This window comes from Leguminivora glycinivorella, chromosome 14 (assembly GCF_023078275.1).
Source record: "Leguminivora glycinivorella isolate SPB_JAAS2020 chromosome 14, LegGlyc_1.1, whole genome shotgun sequence".
Taxonomy (NCBI): Eukaryota; Metazoa; Arthropoda; class Insecta; order Lepidoptera; family Tortricidae; genus Leguminivora; species Leguminivora glycinivorella.
Genome location: NC_062984.1, coordinates 17,796,264 through 17,819,667, shown reverse-complemented (window position 1 = coordinate 17,819,667; position 23,404 = coordinate 17,796,264). Strand labels below are relative to the sequence as shown.

At 35.5% G+C, this 23,404-nt stretch overlaps 1 protein-coding gene across 1 annotated transcript in view; it reads left to right on the top strand.

The window, feature by feature from the left end:
• LOC125233213 (probable chitinase 10) overlaps positions 1-23,404 on the top strand; it is a 169,806-nt gene that overhangs the window by 114,468 nt on the left and 31,934 nt on the right. The window contains exon 5 of the mRNA XM_048139124.1: positions 1,979-2,158. Coding sequence (XP_047995081.1) covers positions 1,979-2,158 — 180 coding nt within the window. The remainder of the gene's footprint in view (positions 1-1,978; positions 2,159-23,404) is intronic.

Sequence of the window (23,404 nt, the reverse complement as noted above, 5' to 3'; positions counted from 1 at the left end):
AATTCCAGCAGTTAAACCACTGTATCTCGAAGTTCTTGTTAAGTCGAAAACTCGTTAACTCGAATTTTTTTGCTTTTCCCTTGAGATTCGAGTTATCGAGATTCCACTGTATTATTATGTCATGGTGCGATGCACCCTGAAAGCAAAATGCCTCAAATGATGTTATAACCTAACCACAAAATTAAAAATTTGAAAAACCTTAAAAATTAAAAATTTGATTTTCATGAAACATGGCTACAATGCCACAGACAAACAAACAGACAGACAGACACGTCAAACTTATAACACCCCGTCGTTTTTACGTCTGGGGTTAAAAAGTATGAAAATTGTCACGATTAATCTTTTGGTCATCATAATCGACAGAATCAAAAAAATATGTAAAAAGGTTAGGAATGTTATGTCACCATTTTTTATGGGACTTTATTCTACTGATAGGTACCTATCCCATGTTTCTTATCAAATTAATGGGTTTTTAAAGGTGGTTCGTGTTACGTTCTTACATTTAAGTTACTCATGAGTAATTCTAAATTAAAAATGTATTTGTTTTAAACAAATATACCAATTTCTGGCCCCTCTGGATGATTATACTGTTGTTTGTTTTTTTTTTCTTATAATTTAAATGCGATTACGTATTTTACTGTACAACATTAAGTAAAATGGCCAACAAACTGTAAGTAGTCTGATGCAACTTATTCATTATGTTACATTTCTTAAAATGTAAACTTATTTCTACTTAATCATATATTATTGATACAAATTTATTGCTCATAATAATAAAGTAAATTCATGCATTTCTTTGTTAAACCAAAGATATCGATATATCATAACACACTATCTCATATGCGAATGCAACCAAGCCGCCAAGTCTTTCCCACGCAATTTACAATCGACATTTTCACCTATTTTCACGGGAATGTCGATAAAAACTACACCCGTTTCCCTAACTAGAGCCATGGCGTAACCGAGCATTATTCGCTTTGCGAAATCTGTTGCGAGTGTCGACATCGATATTTTTTGTTTCACATCACTTTATGATTGTTTGCTTTGTGGAGAAAACGATTGGTATGTTTGGTTACCTTGGGCGTTAAGATTATATTGGACTCGTTGAATGGTATTGGTTTCAAAGCGATTCGATTAATGGTTTATCTTTTAAGTAGTTTATGAATCTGTCAACCGGTCTGGCGTAACGTAGTTAGTTGGTCGTGACCCTGCCTGCTAAGCCGTGGCCCCGGGAATTTGTGTGATGAGCACAGATATTTGTTCCTGAGCCATGGATGTTTACTATGTGTATAAGTATTTATGTATTATATGTCCCTTAAATGCATGACGATAGTCTGTCGCTAGAGTCAAAAATGCACGATGCATGTATAGGTCACTATGCATTTAAGGGATATATCGTTGTCTGAGTACTGAGTACCCACAACACAAGCCTTCTTGAGCTTACCGTGGGACTGGGTCAATCTATTTAAGAATGTCCTATAAAAAAAACTTCGTATCGACTTATTAAAATAGCCATAATTATGAGCACTATTTATCTTTGACATCTACAGTAAGCAGTTAACAAGTACTTTAGTAGTCATGTCTTAATAATAATATCTAATACTATGTTTTTTTTTGCGTATACCTGCAACGCACGCGTTAAGGGTGCTTTGATAATAATCTGTGTAAGATTATCCTCGAGTAGTTATTTATTTATCTTGATAGAAAAACATACAAATACGCTTTGATTCTAGCGCTGATTTTGTTTAATTTTAATAATACTTTTTTATATAAATATACCTATTCCTGACAGGCAATTATGGTCGCGCGATAAATGGTAAAACATCTGGCCGTCCCTATCGCACTTACTAATAGTGCGATAGGGACAGCCTGATATTTTATCGTCTATCGCGCGACCATGCTACCCGTGCTGGAATAATTATATAACTTCGGAAATAATATGTATTGTCATAAAATTAATGCCAAAATTGATTTCCAGGTGGATGGTCCTTCGGTACCCAGAAGTTCAAAGAGATGTCTGCTTCCCGCTACGCTCGCCAGACCTTCATCTACTCCGCAATCCCCTATCTACGAGACCGCAACTTCGACGGTCTGGATGTCGACTGGGAGTACCCGAAAGGCGGAGATGATAAGAAGAACTTCGTACTGCTGTTGAAAGGTAAGAAAAAAATGCTTGTCAGATAGATAAGTCTTTCCTTGTCAATACCATCTCACCGAACAGGTTTCATGTCCAATTCTTTCTCTGTTCAGGTGTCTCGTCTTTGGAATAGTCTCCCAGTCAAACTTAGACAATGTCCGAATAGATTTGCGTTTAAAAAATCCCTGATTAAGTACTTTGCTGGTAGAATGACAAATCCTTAGTATTTCATTTTTGTAAGTTTCATCTGATGTCATATGTATGTATATGTATGTATTTTTTTATGTATTTAAATATATTGTATGTATGTATTAATATTATCTGTGTGTAAGTATGTTTATTCATATATTACATATAGGTTAGCTTAATAATATTGTGCAAATAGCTTAACTATTTTGTTCTTAATATAATTTAATGTTGCACCGCCTACAATTTCTCTGTTTTGCCCGAAGGTTGACTGGTAGAGAATGCCTTATAGCATTAAGTCCGCCTTGTGTACAATTGTATTTTCTTTGTGCAATAAAGATTAAATAAATAAATAAATAAATAAGTGACTGAATCTTTCGTATTCAAAACTTTAAGAATATGTCTGCCTCTTGCTAAGTAAGATGTTCTCCTCCGCCGCCATATCTTACCAAAAAGAACCGCAACACAGTTGACTCAAGAGTTTTTTTTTTTGTATTTATTATAATTCTGAATAATAATAAAAAAAAAATATAATAATTGACCAAATGGTTTTTGAACGAAAAATAAAGATTCGTACCGACATTAAATTCGCATGCTAGAATTTTTTTTTATTGAGAAAGAAACAAACGGTCACATACAGTATGAGATACATATAAGTGGTAATTGCATTTACAATAGACCTATAGTTTCCTTAAAGAATATAAGTGCTCATGTTTATTAACTAGGTACAGAATTTACCATATTACCTGTAAAAAAATACTTCAATGAATTAACTTATGTTTCAACCTTGTTTACAAATATTTAAGTCAGAATGACTGGCTCATTGAAGATTTGTAGCATTTGTTACCTATTTAAAAATTACCATTATTATTTGGCATTATTAGAAGAAAAAACAAATGCGCAGAACAAAAAAGCCAATTTTTCTGACATATTTCGGTCGACTGGCTTCTACAAGCCTAGATTAACTAACGAAAAGGTTTTTCTTAGCTAGAAAAATACTTGGACTAGTAATGCTAAGATCGTAGAATAATACATCAAAAGAATCGGGATAAAATAAATAAGAACGTATTCGTCAGACGTGATTTCATACTGAAGGCTAGACAAAAACAACATACATTCGGTAATAAAGAGAATTTGTTTCTTACAAATCGGTTTCTGAGCTAAATATGAAATTTATTATTCTATGTTTGATCAAAACAAAACCGTTCAGAAACCTATAACAACATAAAATGTCTAAAATTAATACCTTTGTTTACAATTGTAAACAAATGAAAATATTCCGACTCAAATATAAAAACGCTTAAAACATTATTTAGGTACTCATTTTTAACCTCGGAGTAAATATTGGCAGTTTTGTGGAAATAATATAACCAGGGTGGCTAGCCGAATGGCACAATCGCTCACGAAACGCTCACGAAACGAAGCGCTAGTAGATATCTATCTCTATCGCGCTTGCGTATTGGCGCGACAGAGCCAGCGGCGTATCGCTTTCGTTTGGCGTCGGAGAAATGCCATTCGGCTACGGGGCCTGAATTGGGTAATAAAAGCAGATTTTGATTTAAAATACACTGGAACAAACGTATTTTTTCAAATACTGAGCCAAAACACACAATGGCACTTTAAAATCGCTTCTAGTATCTTACATTCGTCTTGTAACGATTTTATTAGAGAAAATCAACGAGAGCGTTCACTAGTAGTAGAAATCTAATATGCGAGGTTGTTTAGCAAAACGCCCCACTTTGTCGGTTACCATTAAGGCGAGATTTACTTGTATCTTTATACGAAGAAACTGACAAAGCGGTTTTATAGGAATCGACAAAGTGGGACGTTTTCCCGTGCACACTCACATATGGATTGAATATAGAGAAGATCCTTTATGAACGTTTTATTTATAAACCCATCAGCTATTACTGGTGCTTGGTATCGATAATTTTTAAAGCGATAATATTTAATTAATCACTACACTGACAATTTTTTTGCCTATAAAAACAACCTATACAACCGAATATTTGTTTGTCATCGTCCGGGAAGGGGGGGGGGGGGGGCTTAAATCTACAATTAGTGTTAATAGGCACTTTCGTAAATAGTTTGAAAGTAAGAGGTAAAGGCCCATTATAACATTGCTGACATCAAAACGACGTAGGTATGTTACCCGTGTATTTTGTGATTGTACTTCCCCATGTTGATATTGCTTATACAAATAATGCCGCGAAAGATGAGTGAGTGACTGACATACCTTGATAGTAATTTACAAACGGTTTCGATACTTTCGATGCTCACTGATTAAAACCACGTTTTATATTTTAGTAGCTTTTGCCCGTAGCTTCGCTCGCGTTACAAAGAGACAAAGGTAGCCTATGTCACTCTTCATCCCTTCAACTATCTCCACTTAAAATCACGTCAATACGGTTTTGCCATGAAAGGCAGTCAAACAGAACAGACACACACACACTTTCCCATTTATAATATTAGTATGGATTTGAGAGAAGTTTACTGAATATATTTCTCTCAAACCCTCTCTGGCTACTAAACTTCACTCTAAACCGTATCGGGAGCGCAATATCTGCTCCCGACGTGGCTAAATATCGGAGACAGCGGACATCCCAGGTGCAACGGCGGCTTAGCTCCAAAACGGCTTATGTCTTTAAGAACTTCCAGCTGGTTGCAATTGCTTACAGAGCCAAATGTTATGTGGCCTGTTTCAGAATAGGGACACGGATAATGACAATTTTGTGACCATGTTTCATGTCTTTTAACAGCATTGTTATATTCAAACGTTTACATCATGCCGTCTACTGTGACGGTGCTCCCACAGTGGGCTGTTATAAATGTTATATAACATCGCGTGACAGGGACAGCGCGCCATCGCGCAATCGCACTGTCCCTGTCACACCATGTTGTAATACATTCATAACAGCCAGTGTGGGAACACCATGAAAATGAGGCTAAAACTTTCGTAAGAGTTTGTGTGCAAGTTTAAGCTACTTTTACTGTGACACCAATAAACCACTGAGATTAAAAATATTGATATTATCTGATCTCTCATTGAAAATATTGATAGGCATCTGATAAGTCAAAATGTGCCAAACAAGCGATATTTTTTGCCGCGATTCTGGGCTTGGTTTCATAACAAAAATGGCTCCGTTTAGCGAGCAGGATCGAGCTTTGTATTTTCGTAAAACCTATACAGAGTACACACAGATAGTACAGTATATTTGACTAATTTGAGTTTGAGACTAGCATGTGTGCTTGTAATAACATATTTTTGGTAATCCTTAAGAGGATACAGGAGAGGTGAATTCTCCATACAAATGCTCTCGACTATTTCCTCCCTGATTTTTGAAGATAGAGCAATGATTTTTTTAACACAGATTATAACTATTTTTATCTGTGTCGGACCGTTTTGCTTTTTTTGATATTCCAGTTTTCACAGGCAATAGAACCCATCAAAAATTTCCAAAATCGGCCTTATTGATTATGGCGGAAAAAAAGGTGTGGTGTGGAAAATTGGTAACAATTAGCCAAAATAACTAAACGGTCCAACACAGATTATTTCATTATTATTCAGATTCTCAAATTTCGTTACGATTGATTAAGTTTTGAAGGAGGAAACAGTCGAGAGCGGAACCTTGATTTAGAACTATTTTTCGCTAAATCTAAAACGTATATTTAACTAAAATTCCCAAATTGAAAGGGGCTCAATTTTAGCATTTTCGCTCCTGTCCGTAGCGTCTTAAGCTTAAACAAGCGGATCACTGTAAGCAGAATCGCGGATTCCTTTTTCTTTACTGGTTTTTCATAGACGACTATTCAACAAAGATAGAAATAGCGATGGTGTTTAGGTCTTTTCTAAAGAGAAAGCAGCTTGTGGGTGGAATTGATACTCGGTATTTGTTTTTGGAAACGCTTCCGCTAGAACGCTGTATCAGAAATCGTTTGCACGATAGTTTTTCAGAGGTTACAGTCTAAGTGAAATCCAGGAAAATCGTAGTTGTAGCAATAGGAAAGTTTGGTTTCAATAACAGAGACTAAGTATAGTATAATTTTGGTGCAATGCGATGTAATGATAGTTTGGAATAAAATATGATTTATTTTTGAGCATGCAGAACTAAACAATATTTAAGAATGACATAAATAGAAAATAATTAGCCACGAAATGGCTTCACCTCAGCATCTTGCTGGCGATGATGATTCTAGAGAACTATGTATACTTACATGGTTGAACTAATTTTTGGGGATTCTAATGTTGATAAAAACACTGTTCTTTCAAGGTGTGATTTTACGCCATCATTTAGTTTAATGTTTCCTTGTCTCATAAAATTATCAATATCCGTGATTATGTAAGTAAAACAGCTAAAATGTTACTGGATCGTAATTGTAAATTCCAATTAAATGCGAAATTCTGAGCCATTTCCATAAAACCAGTTTACCAAACATGCATGCAAAATATAATTGCATATTCAAACAGGTTTAATAGGATGTTATAATTATTCTTATGGCTTTAGTAAAACAGATATACGAACAAAATTGTAATAAATTATCTTGTTGACCTCACCGCAATCAGTCTAAATATTTCGCTAGGTAAAGACAAATTCAAATAATATACAATAAACATGTTTTCTATACATACATACATACAATCACGCCTGTATCCCGTAAAGGGGTAGGCAGAGCACATGAAACCACTAAAGCTTCAGGGCCACTCTTGGCAAATAAGGGGTTAGAAGAAAACGAAACTGTGACATTGCAGTGAAAGGTTGCCAGCCTCTCGCCTACACCACAATTTAACCCATATATGGGATGTTTTCTATAAATATAAGTATTTGTATATTATATAATATATCGTTGTCTGAGTACCTGCAACACAAGCCTTCTTGAGCTTACCGGGGGACTCAGTCAATCTGTGTAAGAATGTCCTATATTTATTTTAATTTTTACATGTATAATAAACAGACTTCCCGTATTACCTATTACATTACTACAATTTAATTCTTGTTGACAAGTGTTATTATAGTCTAAAGGAATTTTTAGATTATTAGTTTAACATTCATAATTTACAATTCTACGTTTATAATACTTATTAGCTTTATAACAAGTAGGTACATACACAATAATGCATGTTTGTTGGATAACAATAATAATATGTACCTAAACATGAAATACAAATTAAAACATTTTCCATGAAAATAAACTTAGACTTAGAATATCACAATTTGCATGGCTTTTTAAAGCCTAAATGTGTTTAGCTCTAATATTATATATTTAACACCATTGTATACCACATTTAATGGCAAATAAAATCATTTCATTTCATTTCAATTAGAAATAGGCAGGCTAGAATGATCGCGTGATAAACGATATAACGTCAGGCCGTCCTTTTCGCACTATTTGTAAGTGCGATAGGGACGCACCGATGCAATAAAGTTTATCGAACTAGAGTGCTACGCCTGCTGCAGTTGTGTGCTATGCCGCGTCAAGTATGTGAAAACTCTGCTGATAATGTCATTTAAAACTAACCGTTTGACAACAAAAAAATCCATCTGAACAGACCTCCTGAACACGCCAATAACATGTGTTACCATAAGGTCACAGCTACCCACTAGGGAAGCACCGACCGCAATCTATAGCTCTATCGATATTCCTGTGCTTCAGTGCACCTGTCGCTGCCATTTTAGTGTTGTAATCTATCGGCACTCTTAATTGCCTTCGATTAACTGATGTAAATTGTTATTGGTTTTGCAATTACTAAATGTAAATGTTTTATTGTGGTACCATTTAGCAATGTGTTGTAATTAAAATTTTATTGTGGGGGCTTTGGAAGTAAGTATTTTAATTTCCTGATGAAGGACGTTTTATTGCTTCAGATTTTATTACTGTTCTATTTATTTTAATCTAGTAACCAAGTTTATTTTGTAGACCGAAATTGGTTAGTGCAAACATGAAAAAGAAAAAAAAAACATTTTATCGAGGGGATCTCATGTTGTACTTGCTCAAACGATAAGTAAATAAACTACAAACTCGAACATATTTAAATATACATATTAAGATTATAATAATCTACCTAAAGTACAGTCTACTTTTAAGACATTTTGTAAGCTTTTCGTCGCTATTAAATATCTGCAATTACTTCACTTTCCAGCTTACCTAACATAAACCAAACAAAGCGGGATCGTGACAAACTAAAACTCGTTACCGCTTCCCCTGAAAATGATGGCGGCCATTAACGTAATTGGTTATTTAATCGATATCGATAAATCATGTTGCGCATCACTGGCCTGGCTCACGTCGGCGCATGCTAAGATGGCACGCTTTGTCGTGGCATATGCTTAAGACATAGTGTCGCCAAATTATATTAAAAACCGTTATGTTTTTCTTCGAAAAAAAAAAATAGAAAGTAATTAATTCGACAGTTATTGCAGCTAAGGTTTTTGTTGTCTATGTCCTACATTTTAATATTTCTTGATAATTAATTATGCAATTATTACTTTACATGTAGGTATTACAATGTTTTGATATGCTTTTTTCATAACGTTTTGTTCCAAGTTATATTCTCTTTCAGACTCTTCAGTTTATCCCGGTAGAAGATAAACCTAAATGAAGTCGGCGTAGTTTTAATTTTTCCATAATGAACTCCTTTCCGTTACCTGTTAAATATACATATAGTTTGTTACAAAGTGTGAAAGTTAAAATATTGTAAGGTAGCCAAGTTAATTTATGTATAAACTTTTAAAGAACGGTTAGTTCTTAAGCGCTTCTATTACGTGGCGAAGGTACATGTTTTATTCTTCTAAGCTTGATGATTTTATCAAAAAAAAATCTATTTAAAAGGGAAAACTTTTTATAACAAAATCTCATGATGATTTCGTACAAAGTTACGTTTTATCAAATAAGAGTACTATACAATTTGCCTAATGCAATTATAAATCTGTGAAAACTGCGCTAATTGTACAAAATAGGCAACTCCCTAAAATTTTATCGTAAAATTAAAAAAAAAGTTGTTCCTTTTAGAGTGTGTGCAGAAATAGAAGAGTTAGAACGGAATTTTTAGAGCCCCATACATTCTACTATTCTTCTCTTTTCATTTAAACTATCTTGCCTAGATACTAAAACGAATAAAGTATAAAATATAAGTATTACCGTAATAAAGCTTGTCTGACATTTCACAATAAACCGTGATGGACGGATAATCCTGGAGGAGCTTCGTGAGGTATAATAGACATGAAAACGTAATTTGTTTTCATTATTTACTTGACGAGGACGATTCGCGTTTTATCGTGACAAAAGATCGATAGTTTGGCAACACTATTACAGTTTTTTTGCGAAATTTTAAACGTGCGCTGCGAAATGTCATCTTATTCGAGTCTGGCTAGAGTTGGACAAGTCCTGATTTCCAAAACCCCCTTATAAGGGCTTTATTCCAATACCTACTACTTACCTACTATTTGTAAGTAACTTTTATAAAATAAGTATCTAAAAAAAAACAATAGGTCTGGAACTTAGGAGGCAATAATAAAGGACGGAGATGTTCTCATAAAAATGTTGAGTTAGGACTTAAAAAATATTAAAATATTTAATTCAAAATGCCAAATTAAATCTTCTGGCATTTATCGAGGCGTTATTTTATTATCAAACATCTCCATTCTATTTAAAATTCGAAGAAATTGTGTTCCATTGTCAGGTTCCACTGCTTTATTTGACGTTCATAAGCGCATTGTAATATGCCTACTTGGAAAATAAATATTTCATTTCATTTCATTTCAGGTAGCCAATACCAAAGACATATATAACTCCGTATAGACAGATAAAGTCTAAGAAAAAAACGTACCTCCGTACCATACAGAAAAAGGTACGGTGGCCTAGATGGCATTACACCTTTGGAGTACGCTCAGCTAAATGGCGCTAATATTAATATTTGACATTTTAACACATATCAAGCTAAGAATATGGCCGAAATTGTCAAAACTGAGGTTCAAAAGTTTTAAGCCTGTGTCAAGAGATGGCAGTCTATGCACTGTGATTACACATTTTACTTCGACAGTAACTCTCTATAATACTCGATCCTCTTTGCCAATACTGATCTTCTGTCGTCTAATATCTCATTTTTTTGACCCAGTATACCACCACATTTTTTAATTACCTATTTTGTCTCATAGATATGGTACGTACAAGTATCGAGCCACAAACGCGCATTTGTACTTCACCGCAGGTACCGAACATACAGGATGTTCTTCCTCGTAATTAAGCGCCGTGTGCGTGGCGCAAACAACTGCCGCTGACGCCTTAATGAGATCTGGTCGTCTGGGCTACACACTGTAGAGACTGATATACAGATATACTGTTTTTGATTTTATTAGTAATCGATTATTAAAAATAAAAATACATATTAAACTAACTAATTAAGATTTTTCGCAAGATCCTGGGACCTATTCAGAGAGACGATGGCACCTGGAGGGTCCGGAAAAATGCTGAGATCGAGGAGTTAGTGGCCGAACCCAATATCATCGGCGAAACGAAAGCCCACAGACTTCGCTGGTTCGGTCACTTACTCAGAATGGGAGACGATCGGGCTGTCAAGAGAGCGTTCTTGGGTCGACCGGCTGGTGGCCGCCCGGCGGGTCGACCCAGGTACCGCTGGGAGGATAGTGTGGTGGAGGATCTGCGTCGGCTTCAAGTCAGAGACTGGCAAGAGGCTGCGCAGGATCGGGACAGGTGGCGATCTCTCGTTTCGGAGGCCAAGATTCACTTTGGATCACTGAGCCACAATAGTTAGTTAGTTAAACTAACACAAATAAAACTACACTATGAACTAATAAATTAAACTATAACTAAACTGAATCTACCTATAAAATAAAACCCTATAAAAAATAGAACGTAAATCAGAGCCGGCCGGTAGGGTGCCCAGAAGGCTGACGGCATTGCCGCGCTGAACAGCAATGCCGATGCGCTGGGCAAGATAGCTCAAGCTCCAGCCTTCCGGTCACCCGACGCGTCTATTACGGCCCAGCCACGACATTGGTCTAAGCGCAACAGCGGTGAGCGGCAGCCATACGTACGAATGAAAAGTCCCATCGCTGTGTCTCGCTCCAATGTATGGCTGCCGCTTACCGCTGTCGCGCTTAGACCAATGTCGTGGCTGAGCCGTTAGGCGTTTAGCCAGCTCTGCTCTGTTTTTTGTAACACTATAAAGTTTTAGGAGTTGCATTCGTCCGGAGGCCAGGGTGCGTAGCCGAATGCACAAACGCTTACGAAAAGCTCACGAAACGAAACGCTCTACCTCTATCGCTCTTACGTATTGGCGCGACAGAGCCAGACTACCTTACGCGGCGCGGCGTTTCGTTTTCGTTTCGCGTCGTAGAAATGCCATTCGGCTACGGGGCCAGGTAAACTGCTAAATAGACGGACCGGATGGTCTGTTTAGTTGTAGTGCGTATATGGCTTTCCACAGAAGGTTTCTTAAGATCCCCGACGTTCTTACACCGATTGACTGAGTCCTACGGTAAGCTCAAGAAGGCTTGTGTTGTGGGTACTCAGACAACGATATATATAATATACAAATACTTATATAACATAAAAAACATCCCTGACTCAGGAACAAATATCTGTGCTCATCACACAAATAAATGCCCTTACCGGGATTCGAACCCGGGACCGCGTCTTAGCAGGCAGGGTCACTACCTGCTAGGCCAGACCGGTCGTCAAAAAATGTGTGCCGAAATAGTGAAATTGGCTGTATTGCACGTGAAGTATACTTACTAAGGATCTCTCGAGGTGTAGCCGAAAAATAAACAACTTTCATAATTAACCAACATCATGGTTTAAATACAAAAAAAAAAGTAAACAGAAAATAAAATCACTTTACAGTATTTTACTTTGGTTCGATCCCATCATGATGCAGATGACAAAAATGATCCTGAAAACTCAGTAAATAAGAAATAGATACATGAAATAGTTATTTGTTATACAAGGGGGCAAAGTTGTATTTTAACGCCGAGTGTGGAATTGAAAAAACGAGCAAGTGAAAGGATCCTATAGTTGAACCACGAGCGAAGCGAGTGGTTCGAGAATAGAATCCCGAACTTGCGAGTTTTTTAACACACGAGAAGTAAAATAAATTTGCACCCGAGTGTAACACAAAACTTTTCCCCTCACTATAGCGAGGAAACTACAACGCAAAAAATGCGTTTATCACTGCTTCCAGTAGTTCCACAGGTGGTAAATCATCTTTATTACTAGATTCACCTACTTTTATCAATTTTAAAGCAGTTAATTTGACTTTATTCAAGGTCAAATTACTTTACCCACTAGTGGATAAAATGCGTTTTTACCCGCTGGTATTAAAGGACAAAACACGTGTTTCCGAGCTAGTGAGGGGAAAAGATAATTCCCTTAACATCAAATACCAAATTCTCACAGTCAATAAAATAAAGTGTGCAACAGCGCAATGCCCAGTTTAATTGGCAATATCGCGTAGTCCAAGAGTCTAGTCTAGGAGCTGTTGCGGTTTATTGCCACTTGCATTCTTTATTGCGACGCCGGATGGAGAAACAGAGCTGTTGCATGATTTGAGGTTTCGTTTAGATATCCTGTTTAGTGTTTTATGAAATTTAAAATGTCCGGATTCCAGTTTATCTGTTTATGGACCCAACCCTTTTTACAAACTTTTATTAGATTTGCGATAAAAAACTCGGACCTTTTAAAATGATTTAATTGAAATTTTAGAAATTGTTAAGGCAAATTAATTTTTAATGTCACATTTACTGTTACCTAAGAGAATGGAGTGTACATTATACAGAATAATTTTATTGTTAAGGCTGCTTTAAAAAAAAACGTCAAAAGAATGTAAAATTGATAGTTTTAGTCGGTGAAATACTACACTTCCCGTTATCCAATAGATTTATTTAATTCAAGTTTCAGTTAGAGCATCTTATTATCTTGATTTTTATAAGACTGGATTTTTGAAAACGAACTCACTAAATTAATTATGAATTTTTCTCTAATGCACGTTTAGAAAAACGCACGTATAGAGCTGAATCAGTCGATCTTATTTGTAAAATTTGGACAATTTTGAATATTAAAACGGGTAAATTTATAATTCGTATATCCTGTACCACAATCATTTCAGACTAGATTTTTATTTTAAGTTTTTGAAAAAGAGTAAACTAGCCTAAGGCGAATTCAATTTTTTTCAGAAATTACCTAAAATTAAGTATCAATTTCTTTGAAAATCTACATCACATCGAAGTAAGTTTTGTACTAAATTAATCTGCAACGTTTACTTAAATTGCTGTTATGCCTTAGTGATTATAAATTGCTATTATTGATTTTTGCCAATTTTTTGAAAACGAGCCTTCACCGGTACAATTATTACCACTTTTGGACATTTTCTCATATTTTGTTAGACCAAGTAGAAAAAGTCCTATAATGTGATATATATTTATAAACTACTCGCAAAGCCCTTTAATTTGATACCACACACGGTATGATCGAGCGCTCGGTTGCGATTTCACTATTTTTAGCACGAAAGCCCTCTTAAAGCACAGAATATATAATAGTACAAGTGAGTGATGAAATTACATTGTCTGCCAACTCTCGAAAAAAAAAAACATTTGAACGTCAGTTTTGACAATTTGCCCCATATTCTTTACATGTATGATGTGTAAAATTGCCATATAATCGAGCATCAACCAAGTGTGTGGCGCCAACAGACGGAGCATAAATAATGTTGATGTTTCCGTGGTACTTCTTCCTTAGACTTGGCTTGTACGGATTTATACACGTATTCCACCATCATCATCATCCTCCTCGCATTATCCGGGCATCTGCCACGGCTCATGGGATCTAGGATTTGGGAGCCAAGGGTCTGCTTTGACAACGAATCCCAAGATTTGGCGTCATACATTCCATGCGACCAGTCTGGCGTAGTTGGTGGTGTGGTGACCCTGCCTGCTAAGCCGCGGTCCCGGGTTCGAATCCCGGTAAGGGCATTTATTTGTGTAATGAACACAGATATTTGTTCCTGAGTCGTGACTGTTTTCTATACGTATAAGTATGTATAATATAAGTATGTATATCGTCGCCTAGTACCCATACAAAATACAGCTTTGCTTTGTTTGGGGCTAGATTGATCTGTGTAAGGTGTCCCCCAATATTTATTTATTTATTTTATACAAAAGTCCGTCTCTATATTCGCCTAGCTCATAGGAGCCGCCGCAAATCCCTTATTGCACGCTTATATGGGAGCATGAATTATTTTTTAATTTCACTTATTTAGTGGCCCGGCTTAACACAACGTGTAATAACGTCATAATGAATTCTTGGTGGTATAGGGTTTATTATAAAAAAAAACATGAATATGTAAAACCCTACTTGTTTCAATTGGAATGGTGACGAATAAGTTGCTGGGCAGTTTAAAAAGTATCTGCATTGTCGTTAAAATTCTAGTTAAAATTAGTTGTATTATTTTTCTCAAAGCTTTAAATGTTACCTTTACTTAAAGTTAAAAGTTACAAATTAGGTAGCACGATTTTAGTAGGTATATATACACAGCTTAGTATTGACGTTATCAGAGCTAAACAGTCTACTCAGTCGACCAGCCAAAGTGCTAATTCTTGGCTCTCCATAGCATATCGTAAGTCATCTCATCTCTTAGATACCACTTTTCCATATACTGCTTCAGAGACAGTTTCATTTTGATCGCTACGTTGCGCGTTGCGTACATGACTGTAGGGTAAACTCGCCTCATTCGGTGACACGCCTAATTCGTTGATACAAGCTTTGAAGCACTATTCCGAAAGATAATTTTTGGTTGTTTCACCGAATCAGGCGTGTCACCGAATGACGCGAGTTTACCCTACTGTTGGGCAGTTTAATAAATCTTTGTATTGTGATTTATATAGACATCAGGAACAGTAAGTAAGTCAACCTTCTCGTCTGAAGTATCAATTTTTTAATAGATTTTTAGCAGAGCTGTAAAAGTTACATACATACATACAATCACGCCTGTATCCCATAAAGGGGTAGGCAGAACACATGAAACTACTAAAGCTTCAGTGTCACTCTTGGCAAATAAGGGATAAGGGGTTGAAAGAAAATGAAACTGTGACATTGCAGTGACAGATTGCCAGCCTCTCGCCTACGCCACAATTTAATCCATATCCCATAGTCGCCTTCTACGACACCCACGGGAAGAAAGGGGGTAGTGAAATTCTTAACCCGTCACCACACAGGCCGTAAAAGCTACTTTTGCTAATTTAGAAGAGTATTACAAATAATGTAGCAGATTTTATCATACCTAGCTTGACGGTCTAGCACAGCTTGCGTACTCGCGCACTTGAAGTCGCCAAGTGATACTCTTGATAATATCGTTTTATCTAGCTTAATAATCTGCTTGTTTTTCTCTCCAAACTTTTCTAGAAAAACATCGCAAACAACATTCCTTTTATTTTCCGTTCCGCTCTTAAAAGTTGTTATGGCTCAGACAAGTTGCATTAAAGGAAGTATTGTGTCATCCGAAATGCATTTCGTCCTTGGCATTTCGCTTAAGGTCGAAAAGTTCACTTTATTGACGTCGTGAACTCTTTAACCTCAGGACTCTACGAATTTACAAAATGCCAAAATATTGCATACCTATTCTTACCTACGTTCTATTTAAGTAGTAGGTACGAAGTGCAAGGCAATGACGTAATTTTTAGTCCTGCAATAGGTACAGTTACAAAAAAAGCGTGAAAATTAAAATAGGTAACATAATTACAGTCTGGTCCCGTTTTTGTGTGTATTTTTTATTTCTTTGAACAAATTAATTTAGCCTCATAGAAAATAATTTAATTGGTATTTTTTTGTAGACACACTAATATTTAAACTATAAACTAAAATAAATGTCATATACATATGCGTTCTTCTTTGTAAATGATATTTATTTCAGTTTATTGTTTATTTTATTTCTACTCTTTTTTGCCAGTCTGCGTTTGTATTACAGCTGATATCAGATACACCGCAGTGGTGGGGTTTACAAATATCTACAATAAAAGCTTTGTTAAATTCATGCTCAATTATTTTTTAACGTTATGAATTCATTACTGATCCGATATATCTTATGGTGACTGTACCAATTTATAATCATCTTAAGTCCGGTTTTATTGAACAATAACATGCCTCAGTCAGCAGTATCAAAAGCAAAAAGTTGACTAACAAAATAACTACCTACAACAGATTGTTTTATGTATAAACCCGACCAGTATTGCTGGTATAATAATTATATTGGCTAAAGTTCGTGTGTTTCCTTTTATGTGTGAAAAGGACGAGGTTAAACAACCAACTGCAATTCACCCTTAACGTATTCACTCAGTAGATTGCCATCAATCTTCTAACCCGAAAGGTATCTGTGGTATCTAGTTCCAAATTGAATTGAACTTCCAAAACTACGTTTACAACAATGTGGTACATGTCAGTTAGCGCATAGTTGTAGCGATCGTATGCGAATGTAATCAGGGAGCACTCCGGTATTGTATTCAAATAGACAGACGATGGGGGGCGCTACTGGTGGCGATTTGTATGCAATAAATACATATTATGTTATGGGACAGATTTATACAAATTAACCAAGTCCTAGAGAGTAGTATAGTAAGCTTAGATAACAGGAATAATACCTTTTTAAATAAGTACAGAAATATTCATAAAGCATACGAGTATTTTATTACAGAAAACGACGAAACTACGTTTACAACAAGATTTAGACAATTATCAGCTTAGTTTAGATAACTTACATCATGTAAAAGGTTTTTTTTTATATTTCACTTTATATTTTTTTACCAAACAAAATTGATGAATTGATAGAACGACAGAGGTAGAATTGATAGAATACATTTTGCCTTTTATTGGGGTATGCTAGGAATACACCTAGCATACCCCAATAAAAGGCAAAATGTATTACCTCTGTCGTTGGGTTGGAATTAAAATATTATTAAATACATCGCGTCTATAAACGACACTTGTAGGCATTGAGTAGCCTAATTTTATTTAAGGATCGTGCTGACCCGAACCCCTGATTACCTCTGACAAGATAGCGTATTTGAGAAAACAGGCTAGCGTATTTGTTTCATATTTTTCAGTGTAATCATAAAGTCAATATTACGTAACTGCTTCGGGTTATTAAAACATTCTGAGCTTTTACCTCTCGAAATCTTACTGTCTTACCTTCAATTAAATTTAAATCATTTTCAATGAAAACCAACCGACCAGTTCGCAAGCGCACCGACATCAAATTAATGTAAAAATGATATTGGAATCACATTAGTTAAGTTAACTGCCATTTTCGCTGGCTAATATTTGCACGAACTACTTTAAGCGAAATTAAGGTGTGTAAATAAATGATAGCGAACTGATTTTACTCAATACAGTGGAAACTGGATAAGTGGCACCTGGGTAAGTGGAAAACCTCTTTAAGTGGACCTAAGTTCTCGGTCCCGGTCCCTTAACAACGAATTACCTCTATAAGTGGAATTTTGGGACCTCTATAAGTGGAATCCATTTTTCGGAAATTTCTTATTTTTACCTCTGCAACTGGAAGTAGTCGTCTCCGCAACCTCTATGAGTGGAAAATTGGTTTATGTTTTAGCTATATATTTTGGATGAGATTACACATCGTTCAGTTTGGTTTTAGCTGCGTTGCGGTGCCGTGCTGTTAGATAAGCAATGCCTAAGCACACAATCAAGTGTTTATATCTCTTCGGGATAAATTTAAAAAATAGAATTTTTTCATTAAAGTACAATCGGTATATTGATTTATTTAACCATACTGGTTTCTTGCATAAATAAATATTAGAAGTGATTTTGTTTAAATATAAGTTACTTCATAACAAAGGAAAGATATTGTTTTTGTAGAACAGTACTGTGGATTATTTTGATTGCTTTTAGAAGTCAGGATTAAACCTATTTTTTGTTAATTTATATGTCATGTCTCAATTATTTTGTTCTTTGTTGTTTAAGTGTATTATGGATTATTAATCTGAAATAAATGAATTATTATTATATCTACATGTATATTAAATAAAAGATATATTTAGTTTTCCCGACAGCGCCTGCTCTAATAGCATGTAAAGTCAGCTGCGGAGAAAAGTAGACCCCCTTACATAGAAATTTGTATGGCAGGGGGTCTCCTTTTCTCTGCAGCTGACTGTACGTGACCTCTATAAGCGACATTACTAGCATCGACAACCTCTATTAGCGAGAGCCTCTATAAGTGAGAAGACGTTTTATTTGAACCTGGTTAATTGGAAAACTGGATAAATATCATTTTGACATCAAATCTGAGAGTTGCTCTTTTTTGCTGCGAAACGTTTCTTAATTGTATTATTTATTAATTCAATTTAAATTTATTGTAACTTTATATTACCAACTTTTCTTACACGATGGGCGGCTAGAGATTAAAATATAAGAGCTTGTGAAAGGTAATCTTTGCCCGGGCCCGACCGTGGGTGCGAGGGTATGATTACATTATAAAGGGTGCAACTTCCTTTTAAAACCTTATTTTGTAACGCTCGGGGATTAAGCTTTTATGTCCCTTTTATTTCAAAGGATCGTGGAATTTTTATAAAGGCCAATAAGGGTAGTGATACAATTTTCGTGTTTATCTCATAAATTTTAAACGGCGGTTTTTAGTAAGTTATTTTGCTGTTTTTACACATATCAAAATTTAGCTTTTGCCCGCGGCTTTGTTCGCGTTAGAAAAGAGATAAAAAGTAGCCTATGTCACTCTCCATCACGTCAATTCGTCGCTCCAATTTGCCGTGACGGACAAACAAACAGACATACACACTTTCCCATTTATAATATTATTAAGTTATTTCTTAAAGTGTGCTATATAAATTGATATTTTGCAAGTATCATATTTTATAATATAATGTGCGTGGACGAAAATGAGAGTGTAGAAGGACGGACACTATCATAATGACCCTACATCATTGGGACGTAGTTACGCAGAAACGTTCCAATCCACATGAAATTGTCATTAAGTTTTAGACCTTGTATGAAAAACAAAAGTCTTTCATTTCAATGACAATTTCAGATGGATTGGAACGTTTCTGCGTAACTACGTCCAATTTGAATGACCATTTTTGCGAATAAATTAATTTACTAGGTTCGAATTTATGATGGGTAATTGCTACGTATACTTAATGTTCTACTTAGGCAAAATAGTTGAACGAAATTGTACCTTTTGACCATCTTACTGTACAATATTTTAAGCAAATAAATTACTTACTTACTTAGGTACTTCCATTTATTTACGTGTAATGAAAATAATGTTTTTCTCCTTATTAGTCTAATCAAATTCCGCTGTCACTGAGGACTCACAAAACAAGGCTCTCCCACTGATTGCAAACTGAATTAATTCTACTGCCAAATATCTGAGATATTCGTTAGGTTCCCATTTTAGAGCTAACGAATGGATTGCCGTCAGATGGAGCTGAAAGCTTAATTTATTTCGCAATGAATACAAGCTAAATTAGGATTTTGGCAACTCTGCCGCCAATATGCAAAATAATCAATTTATTTACAAACTATGTAAAGTATTGCAGTGCAGTAAAGTGGATTTCAATAAATAGGTAAATAACGAACTTTCAACCTAATTTAATTTTGAATTAAGTTTATATTTCGAAATTATTTGTTCGTAAGCGTCGTCCAATGTGTAAATGCGTTTGATAATTGTGTTTCTTTTTTGCAATGTACATTAAATGAACTAGAATTATAACAAGTTTCAAGAAAAAAATATATATAATAAGAGTTAATCACAATTAGTGATAATACTAATAATAGTGATATACTTCAAAATTTGTGTGCATTGTTAAATTCTATGAAACTGTTTCGTCAATAATGTGACGTCACATACGTAAAAACTACACAAACAACAAAAAATGTCGTGGAATCGCTGACCCTAGAATATAACATGATTTCAAAATGACTGATAGCTCACTGTATTTACTGTCAAAAGTGCAAAAAACTCGTCAATAGAGCATGTCACTGTAACATATGGTTTAATGATCAACCATTAATTGACGACCGGTTTGGCTCAGTCGGTAGTGACGCTGCCTGCTAAGCCGCGGTCCTGGGTTTGAATCCCGGTAAGGGCATTTATTTGTGTGATGAGCACAGATATTTGTTCCTGTCATAGATTTTCTATACTGTATATAAGTATGTATTTATCTATTTAAGTATGTATATCGTCGCTTAGCACCCAAGCTTTGCTTAGTTTGGGGATAAGGTGATCTTGTGTCCCCAATCCATACTAATATTATAAATGCGAAAGTAACTCTGTCTGTCTGTCTGTCTGTCTGTCTGTTACGCTTTCCCGCTTAAACCACGCAACCGATTTTGATGAAATTTGGAACAGACAATCTTTAGACCCTGAGACAGAACATAGGCTACTTTTTATTTCGAAAAAAAGGGATGAAGGGGTTGAAAAAGAGGTTGAAAGTTTGTATGGGATTTCTTAATTTTAAATGATAAAACCATGAAACTTTATATATTAGCACTTGATAAGAAATCATTAAACATATATTTAAAGTCACATACAGGTCGAACGCGATTAATTAACATTATTTTTACCTTTAAAATAAACATGGTTGGAAATAAACATTAACTAAAAGCGGGTAGATTATATTTATTTGTCTACCCCGAACATTTATATAAATTAATATCGGGTAGTTTTGTGTTGTTTACATCTCCGGTGACATTTTGCTGGGACGTCAGTCTTCCGCGACCACGGCCATTGCAACCTGGCCGAAACGTTGGGAAAAAAGGTAAAAATAATGTTAATTAATCGCGTTCGACCTGTATGTGTACAAAGCGCGAGAACTTAAAGTGTTATATCATTAAACATCTTGATAAGGGATAGGGATAGGGATAGGGATAGGGATAGGGATAGCGATAGGGATAGCGATAGGGAAAGGGATAGCGATAGGGATAGCGATAGGGATAGCGATAGGGATAGCGATAGGGATAGCGATAGCGATAGCGATAGCGATACGGATACGGATACGGATAATATGGGTATCGTTAGCGGGATACGGATAATCGGTCGGCGGTCTCTTACAATCAATGTGCTCTAAGACGATCGTTGTTTGCTTGCTTGAAGATTACGTTTGCGATAAGTATAAGCAAAATGTAAAAAATTGTAAGGGATAATAGAAAAAAGTACTTTTTACCCACCGATCATAGTGTCGAAATACGGGCTATGTGGGATGTTTATAAAGGTTTCCCCAGCGTATATAGAATTACCTACGCTGTGGTCGATGTGTAATATTTCTACAATCATTGCAAGCAAAAGTATTATGTGCAATCGAAATAATCGCAGATAAATATACCTACAGAGAAACCTACGGTCCCTACGGATCCAAATGAAAATTTTAATGAATACTTTTATTACGCGGGCGAAGCCGCGGGTAAAAGCTAGTATTTATTATATATAACCTTATGGCCGATCATTTAACTTTCCGAACTTTTTTTATTTGCTTGTATTCAGCAAGGTTTTAGAACAACATTCTTATGTTGAACATTTTTTACTACATCTTATTGATTTTTTTTTTTTTTACATAATATTAACAGTGTTTGACGGTGTATGATTAGTACCAATAAATGTATCTATCTATCTATCTATACGCCAGGCCATGGTCAACGTTGTGTAGGGTCAGTCATAATCATTGCGAGACGTAGTAACTGGATTAGATAAGCTATGACATATAGAAACAAAATGTAAATATAAATTATTTATTCACAATCACACATCACACACAAAAAGAGGAAAGTTATACAAACAAAAATACATAAGTAGGTAAAAGCAGAAGGTGCCACGAAACTGTTTAATCTCAACAGGGTGTCCCCCAGTCCAATATTTATTAGATTTATTTATTATACTAGGTTTTGCCCTCGGCTTCTATCGGAGTACTATAATAATGGGATGTTCAATCTCATGCATTACTAAAATAGGTACATCTTATTTATCAAATGCTATATTCTAGTCCATTAATAACAATAGTTAATGCGAATATAATAGCACACAACCGGTGTTTATAGATCTTGAATAGGAATTCGAAAGGAACCTCTGTTACTATAGCAAGGACGAATGTTTACAAATAGTTTGTAAATCTATGACGCCTAATTGCCTATTCTGTGTCAACGATTTGATCTGGTCTTCATCTTATTTTGATATGATACGATCTGTCAGCGTGTGATATAATTATGCACCAACCAGCGCGTCAATAAAAAAAAAAACCGGCCAAGTGCGAGTCGGGCTCGCGCACAAAGGGTTCCGTAGCAGCAAATATAATAAACCAATAACTTAACCAAAATTACAGTTAAATCAACCTATCTCAAAAACTATAAGAGATACTTTGATCAAACCAAAAATCGTTGAAAGAGTTAATTAGCATGCATCACCTCTATTTTTTTTAGAATTTTATACCCCGTAGTTATAAAAATAGAGGGGGGGGGACATACTTTTTACGACTTTGAGAGCTGATATCTCAAAAACCGTTCACTTTAAGAAAAATGTTTTTTAGAAAACTTTATATCATTTTAAAAGACCTTTCCATTGATACCCCACACGGGTATGTACATCGAAAAAAAATTTTCATCCCTCAGTTACATGTATGGGGGCCCCACCCCCAATTCTTTTTTTTACTATTTAGTGTCATAATTTTGTAGCGGTTCATACAACACATATTCCCATCAAATTTCATCACTGTAGTACTTATAGTTTCCGAGTAAATCGGCTGTGACAGACGGACAGACGGACAGACGGACAGACGGACAGACGGACATGACGAAACTATAAGGGTTCCGTTTTTGCCATTTTGGCTACGGAACCCTAAAAACGAAAAAAAATCGATTATTATCAAAATAAACTCTTTTTGATAACATATTAATTCTTCTGCCAAACTGCAGGACAGTTTGTTGGTAGAGGGGACTCCATTGACATAATATAAGTGGGTAGAACTATCTAAGTGTTATAAGTTTACGCTAGGTATGTTACAGTTTTGATGTATTGCTTACAGTAGGTTTAACTATAGCTATGATGCGTGCCTGTCA